General features: G+C 51.9%; 1 protein-coding gene across 1 annotated transcript in view; it reads left to right on the top strand.

Moving 5' to 3' along the window:
- The window catches only part of LOC112393981 (keratin, type II cytoskeletal 71-like), a 5,813-nt gene extending 4,367 nt beyond the window's left edge, over window positions 1-1,446 (top strand). The window contains 2 exon segments of the mRNA XM_024736403.1: window positions 397-431; window positions 1,235-1,446. Coding sequence (XP_024592171.1) covers window positions 397-431; window positions 1,235-1,446 — 247 coding nt within the window.
- The last annotated feature ends 7,227 nt before the right edge of the window (window positions 1,447-8,673 follow it).

Raw genomic sequence — 8,673 nt, forward strand, 5'->3', positions numbered from 1 at the left:
TCTGTTAGGCCTTCTTGTTCTCTCTTCCTTAATTGTCTAGGTACAAGATGAGCTTGTGAGTGCTGTCCAGGGCAGCCACTCCAGCATCACCAATGCTCTTGGGAGAAGGAAAGCCTCGATGCCTGGGAGGCTGACCCTTGGGAGGTGTGCATGCCATCCCCACAAGTACACCTCACGAGAGCTACTGTTTGATGGATTTTTGCCTGGTTACCCCAAAGATTCAGGGGTGGCCCCCATAGCTTCTGGAGCTCTGCTTGTGCCAAAGGAGCCCTGGTATTTCCATAGGTGCCTACTGAGTTCAGAAACCCACATTAGGCCAGTGGGAGCACTAGCTTTGAGGTTAATAACTTGTGGGTTGAATGACTGTTTGTTCTTATTTTATTTCTCCCCTAACAGGATGTCATGAGAATTTCCGTACCCTGTCAGCATCTGTAAGTACTTGTGTTCTTGGACCTAGAATTGTAGAATGTGTGGACTTGAAAGGGCCTTAGTTATACCCTGTGTGTGGAGATGAGGAATCTAAGGACCAGAGAGGGGAAAACTTTGCCTGAGATCACACAGCCAGATGGCAGGGCATGTCCAGAAATCAGGCCTTCTGACTCCCAGCCCAGCACTCCTTCCTTTTTATCATTCTGTCTCCCTGTTCTGAGGGCAGCTAGGAAGGTTATCACCATGGTGATGGGGAACCAAAGGACACAGTGCAGGAAGGTGAGTATGGGTGTGTGTGAGGCCTGGGGGGCCAGGTTGCAAGTTACGATGAGACCTGGGCTGGGGAATTGGTAAATGGGGGACCTCGGAGGTCAAGCTGAAAGTGTTAGATATCTGGATTTCTCATCAGGGCTAAGAGTTAAATCATAGCTTCCAAAAGATGCCATCTGGAGGACAGACGGTAGGAGGGAGAGGTTGGAAGCTGGGAAGTTTAGAAAAAAGACTAATAGAAGAGGCAGAGTGTTCAGAATGACAGGTGGGTCCATTGGTACCTGGACCAAAGAGGTGGACCTCTGAAAGTTAAGAATCAGCTAGATTGGATGTAAGCTGGGCAAGTCAAGGACAATGCATGGAGGAAGCTGTCTCTGAGATATTTTCCCCAGTGGGGATGGGGTTGGCTGTGACTGGGTCCCCCACCAAACCCATTGTTCCAAGAAGAGCCCTACCTGTCCTGGGGAAAGGCGGCCTTGTCCGGTCCCACTCCCAGCTGTGCTTGTGGGGTGTTGACCCTGCTCTCCCCCTGCAGCCACCATTAGCAGCACCAGTGTCAGCAGTGGCTATGGCTTCTGGCCCAACTCGGTCAGCGGAGGCTATGTGGTCAACGGCAGCAGCTGCATCTCTGGAGTGTGCAGCATCTATGGCAGGGAGGGCCGGAACCAGAGCAGCACCACTGACTACAAGGATGCCCTGGGGAAGGGCTCCAGCCCGAGTGCCCCCTCCAAGAAAGCCAGTCCATAGAGAGGGCTGTCCTCCCGCCACCTCTTCATCCCAGCTCTGGCTCCCACGTGCAATCTCCCTAGCCTGCTCTCAGCCCCACTCCCACCCTGCTGGCCCTGCTTTTGTACCTCCAGTGCTGGACTTGGCCACCCACCTGTGTCATCCTGAACCTGGACAGGTGTGGATGACTAAGCCTGGTGAAATTCGTCCCTGCACACGCTTGGGGTTCGCCTCCTTGGCTGTGGTCCCTGAGCCATGCCACCAGCTCCCAGTCTTCGATCCTCTGCACAGCCTCTGGCTCAGTCACTAATTACTCTCCCTGGCCCTGTGGGTCTCAGACTGAGGCCTCCCTCTCACACTGGGGCCTTTGTCCCAGCTCCTACTAACTACCTGTGGTAGGAGCGGCTCTGTGTTCAGGAAAAGGCAAATGAAAGACAAACGACAAACGACTAAGCGAGGCCATCCCCGCCCCTCCCTGGCTGGCTCATGACTCATTCCGAGTGGACCAAGTACAACTCAGGGTCTCTTTCTTCATTCTCCTGCACCCACAAGCAGGGAAGAGGAGGCCTGTTCGTTTCTCCTTTCTTCTTTAAGGCCCTCCCTCTGCATCCTCAATAAACAGCATGATCTGATGCCTTGGCCTCTTGAGTAGTTAAGGTGTACACAAGGACCTCAGTCCAGATGCTCATGTGAGCAGACACCACAAACCCACACGGACACACTACACCACTGCATATCGCCTGTGCAGCCTATATTTCCAGGTTAATCTTCTCTGTAGAGCAGAAAAAGAAGACATTCTCAGACCACACACAGCAGAGGGGCTGGAAGCACTTCTGGGGTTGCAGGGAGGTGAAGCGTGGAGAGTTTGGGAAGAGGGCAGGAGAAGGCGTGGGGAGAAGAAAGGAAACCATAGAGAGGGGGTGTGTGCAGCCTGGTTTGTTGTTTTCAACAAAAGTGTTATCTGTGACCACTGGCAGAAACGGTCATGCTCCTGACAGGGGTCCTGGCCTCTTCTGGAGAGCTGGATCTTTCCTAGAGAGAAGGTAGGGGCTTGGTGGACAGGTACCTGCCTTTCTTCAGCCTGTTCCTCACTCTCACCGTCCTGGCCTTCCGGGGGGGGCGTGTCTCCAAGGAAGGGTGAAGCTGGTGGGAACCACACATGCTGGCCCCACTGTTAGAAAATCTAAGATAGGGAACCAGAGTTCTGCGAACCTGAGCCTGGACTGAGGGGGAGTGAGATGGGGGAGGGGCAGATTGTGAAATTTAGTGACTATGCAGTTGGTACCTCTCCAGACACCTGTCCACCCTGGAACTACTGTTGGGGTGACCAGTCCTGCCCTGTGGTGAGGAGGGCTGGAAGGAGGAGAGATGGACAGATTCCCCAGTGACCAGCAAGAGCAAGCAAAACTCAGCTGGGAAGTCTTTGCGAGTCCAAAGGGCTTGCAGAGATGGAGGTGGAGAGATTGGAGGATGGGATGGAAGGGCTGCGCAGAAGGATTGAACCTGAGAGAAGTGGTTGGGGCTTAAGACAAGGCTGCAGGGCCAGGCTTGAGCAACCCACTCCAGGAGGGGATCATCAGCTGCCCTCAACCAGGAAGTCAACACCACCATTCAGTAGGTGTCGGTAGAGGAGGGCAAGCAGATCAAGACTCAGAAGCAAGTTTTGCTTCCCCGGTTGACAGGGTGAGGCCAGTGTTTGTCCTAACCTGTACACAAACACTAAACTGTACCCTAATACGTACACTCACCCTAAACCGTTGTCGTACCCTAACCTGTACCCTAAACCGCCTCGTCCCCGTTACCTAACCGTAACGCTCACCCTAACCCTAACCCTTACCCGAAGCCTTACCCTAACCCATCCCAAATCATAACCTGTAGGCTAACATTAACCCGTAACCTAACACGTACACTCTCCCTAAAATGGCGTCGTACCCTAACCTGTACCCTAAACCGTCGCCGTCCCCTAACAATAACCCTATGCCTAACCATGACCCTTACCCGAAGCCTTGCTCTAACCCGTCCCCTAATTCTAACCCGTACGCTAACACTAACACGTACCCTAACACGTACGCTCACACTCAAGCGTTGTCGTACCCTAACCTCTACCCTAAACCTTCCCCGTGACCTAACACTAACCCTAACCCTAACCCTAACCCTAACCCTTACCCGGAGCCTTACCCTAACCCGTCACCTAATCCTAAGCCATATGCTAATATTAAACCGTACCCTAACACGTACGCTCACCCTAAACCATTGTTGTATCCTAACCTGTACCCTAAACCGCCCCGTCCCCTAACCCTAACCCTAACCCTAACCCTAACCCTTACCCGAAGCCTTACCCTAACCCATCCCCACATCCTAACATGTACCCTAAAACTAAACCGTACCCTAAGATGTACACTTATCCTAAAACCTTGTCATACACTAACCTGTATCCTAAACCGTCCCCGTCCTGTTATCTTAACCTTAACCCTAACCCTAACACTTACCCGAAACCTTACCCTAACTCGATCCCTAACCCTAACCCGTACGCTAACACTAACCGTACCGTAACACGTACGCACACCCTCAAGCGTTGTTGTACCAGAAACTCTACCCTAAACCTTCCCCGTGACCTAACACTAACCCTAACCCTAAACCTAACCCTAACTCTTACCCAAAGCATACCCTACCCCGTCCCCTAATACTAACCCGTACGCTAACACTAACCCATACGCTAACACGTACGCTCAGCCTAAATTGTTGTCGTACCCTAAACTGTCCCCTAAACTGTCCCCGTCCCCTAACCCTAACCCTAACCCTAACCCTAACACTAACCCTTACCCGAAGCCTTACACTAACCCGTCCCCTAATCCTAACCCGTACGCTAACACCAACCCATACCCTAAAACGTACGCTCACCCTAAACCGTAGTCGTACCCTAACCTGTACCCTAAACCATCCCCATCCCCTAACCCTAACCGTAACCCTATCACTAACCCTAACCCTTACCCGAAGCCTTAACCTAACCCGTCCCCTAATCCTAAACCGTACGCTAACACTAACCTGTACTCTAACACGTACGCTCGCCGTAAACCGTTGTCGTATCCTAACCGGTACCCTAAACCGTCCCCGTCCCCTAACCCTAACCGTAACCCTATCACTAACCCTAACCCTTACCCGAAGCCTTAACCTAACCCGTCCCCTAATCCTAACCCGTACGCTAACACTAACCTGTACTCTAACACGTACGCTCGCCGTAAACCGTTGTCGTATCCTAACCGGTACCCTAAACCGTCTCCTTACCCTAATACGAACCCTAACCCTAAACCTAACACTTACCCGAAGCCTTACCCTAACCCGTCCCCTAATCCTAACCCGTACGCTAACACTAACCCGTACCCTAACACGTATGCTCACCCTAAACCGTTGTCGTACACTAACCTGTACCGTAAAACGTCCCTGTCCCCTAACCCTAACCCTAACCCAAACCCTTACCCGAAGCCTTACCCTAAACCGTCCACTAATCCTTACCCGTACACTAACACTAACCAGTACCTAATACGTACGCTCACCCTAATTCGTTGTCGTACACTAACCTGTATTGTAAACCGTCCACGTCCCCTAACATTAACCCTAACCTTAACGCTAACCCTAACCCTTAGCCGTAGCCTTACCCTAACCCGTCGCCTAACCCTAACCCGTATGCTAACACTAACCCTTACCCTAACACGTATGCTCAGCCTAAGCCATTGTCGTACCCTAACCTGGGCCCTAAACCGTCCCCGTCCCCGTCCCCTAACCCTAACCCTAACCCTAACCCTAACCCTTACCCGAAGCCATACCCTAACCCGTCGCCTAATCCTAACCCGTAACCTAACACTAACACGTACCCTAACACGTACGCTCACCCTAAACCGTTGTCGTACCCTAACCTGTACCTAAACCGTCCCCTAACCCTAATCCTAACCCTAACCCTAAACCTTATCCAAAGCCTTACCCTAACGCGACCCCTAAACCTAACCCGTTCGATAACACTAACCTGTACCCTAACACGTACGCTCACCCTAAGCCGTTGTCGTACCCTAACCTGTACCTAAAACGTCCCCTAACCCTAACCCTAACCCTTACCCGAAGCCTTACCCTAACACGTCCCCTAATCCTAGCCCGTACGCTAACACTAACTCGTACCCTAACACGTACGCTCACTCTAAACCGTTGTCGTACCAAAACCTGTACCCTAAACCATCCCCGTTCCCTAACTCTAACCGTAACCCTAACCCTTACCCGAAGCCTTACACTACTAACACTAAACCATACCCTAACACGTACGCTCACCATAAACCGTTGTCATACACTAACTTGTCCCCAAAAACCGTCCACTTCCCCTAACCCTAACCCTAACCCTAACCCTAAACCTAACCCTTACCCGAAGCCTTACCCTAACCCGTCCTCTAATCGTAACCCATACGCTAACAATAACCCGTACCTTAACAAGTACGCTCACCTTAAACCATTGTCGTACCCTAACCTGTACCCTAAACCGTCCCAGGCCCCTAACCCTAACCCTAAACCTAACCCTAACCCTAACCCTTACCCGAAGCCTTACCCTAAACCGTCCCCTAATCCTAAACCATACGCTAATACTAACCAGTACCCTAACACGTACGCTCACCCTAAACCCTTGTCGTACCCTAAACTGTACCCTAAAATTTCCCCAGACCCGAACCCTAACCCTAACCCTAACCCATACCCAAAGCCATACCCTAACCCGTCCCCTAATCCTAACCCGTACGCTAACACTAACCCGTACCCTAACACGTACGCTCACCCTAAACCGTTGTCGTGCCTTAACCTGGCCCCTAAACCGTCCCCATCCCGTAACCCTAGCCCTAGCCCTAACACTAACCCTAACCCTAACCCTTACCCGAAGCCTTACCCTAACCCGTCCCCTAATCCTAACCCATACGCTAACACTAAACCATACCCTAAGACGTACGCTCACCATATACCGTTGTCATACACTAACCTATCCCCAAAACCGTCCCCTTCCACTAACCCTAACCCTAACCCTTACCCGAAGGCTTCCCCTACCGCGTCCCCTAATCCTAACCCGTATGCTAACACTAACCCGTACCCTAACACGTACGCTCACCCTAACCCCTTGCCGTACCCGAACCTGTCCTCTAAACCGTCCCCATCCCCGTCTCCTAACCCTAACCCTAACACTAACCCTAACCCTAACCCTAACCCTAACCCTAACCCTAACCCTAACCCTAACCCTAACCCTTACCCGAAGGCTTCCCCTACCGCGTCCCCTAATCCTAACCCGTATGCTAACACTAACCCGTACCCTAACACGTACGCTCACCCTAAACCCTTGCCGTACCCGAACCTGTCCTCTAAACCGTCCCCATCCCCGTCTCCTAACCCTAACCCTAACACTAACCCTAACCCTAACCCTAACCCTAACCCTAACCCTAACCCTAACCCTAACCCTAACCCTAACCCTAACCCTAACCCTAACCCTAACCCTAACCCTAACCCTAACCCTAACCCTAACCCTAACCCTAACCCTAACCCTAACCCTAACCCTAACCCTAACCCTAACCCTAACCCTAACCCTAACCCTAACCCTAACCCTAACCCTAACCCTAACCCTAACCCTAACCCTAACCCTAACCCTAACCCTAACCCTAACCCTAACCCTAACCCTAACCCTAACCCTAACCCTAACCCTAACCCTAACCCTAACCCTAACCCTAACCCTAACCCTAACCCTAACCCTAACCCTAACCCTAACCCTAACCCTAACCCTAACCCTAACCCTAACCCTAACCCTAACCCTAACCCTAACCCTAACCCTAACCCTAACCCTAACCCTAACCCTAACCCTAACCCTAACCCTAACCCTAACCCTAACCCTAACCCTAACCCTAACCCTAACCCTAACCCTAACCCTAACCCTAACCCTAACCCTAACCCTAACCCTAACCCTAACCCTAACCCTAACCCTAACCCTAACCCTAACCCTAACCCTAACCCTAACCCTAACCCTAACCCTAACCCTAACCCTAACCCTAACCCTAACCCTAACCCTAACCCTAACCCTAACCCTAACCCTAACCCTAACCCTAACCCTAACCCTAACCCTAACCCTAACCCTAACCCTAACCCTAACCCTAACCCTAACCCTAACCCTAACCCTAACCCTAACCCTAACCCTAACCCTAACCCTAACCCTAACCCTAACCCTAACCCTAACCCTAACCCTAACCCTAACCCTAACCCTAACCCTAACCCTAACCCTAACCCTAACCCTAACCCTAACCCTAACCCTAACCCTAACCCTAACCCTAACCCTAACCCTAACCCTAACCCTAACCCTAACCCTTACCCGAAGGCTTACCCTAACCCGTCCCCTAATCCTAACCCGTATGCTAACACTAACCCGTACCATAACACGTACGCTCAGCTTAAAGCATTGTCGTACCGTAACCTGTCCCCTAAACCATCCCCGTCCCACCCTAAGACGTACGCTCACCATAAACCATTGTCATACACTAAACTGTCCCCAAAACCGTCCCCTTCCCCTAACCCTAACCCTAACCCTAACCCTTACCCGAAGCCTTCCCCCAACCCGTCCCCTATCCTAACCCATACTCTAACTCTAACCCATACCGTAACACGTACGCTCAACATAAACCGTTGTTGTACCCTAACCTGTCCCCTAAACCGTCCCCGTCCCCGTCCCCTAACCCTAACCCTAACCCTAACCCTTACCCGAAGCCTTCCCCCAACCCGTCCCCTATCCTAACCCATACTCTAACTCTAACCCATACCGTAACACGTACGCTCAACATAAACCGTTGTTGTACCCTAACCTGTCCCCTAAACCGTCCCCGTCCCCGTCCCCTAACCCTAACCCTAACCCTAACCCTTACCCGAAGCCTTCCCCCAACCCGTCCCCTATCCTAACCCATACTCTAACTCTAACCCATACCGTAACACGTACGCTCAACATAAACCGTTGTTGTACCCTAACCTGTCCCCTAAACCGTCCCCGTCCCCGTCCCCTAACCCTAACCCTAACCCTAACCCTTACCCGAAGCCTTACCCCAACCCGTCCCCTATCCTAACCCATACTCTAACACTAACCCATACCGTAACACGTACGCTCAACATAAACCGTTGTTGTACCCTAACCTGTCCCCTAAACCGTCCACGTCCCCTAACCCTAACCCTAACCCTAACCCTAACCCTAACCCT

The sequence above is a fragment of the Neophocaena asiaeorientalis genome, unplaced genomic scaffold (assembly GCF_003031525.2).
Source record: "Neophocaena asiaeorientalis asiaeorientalis breed wild unplaced genomic scaffold, Neophocaena_asiaeorientalis_V1.1 scaffold134, whole genome shotgun sequence".
Taxonomy (NCBI): domain Eukaryota; kingdom Metazoa; phylum Chordata; class Mammalia; order Artiodactyla; family Phocoenidae; genus Neophocaena; species Neophocaena asiaeorientalis.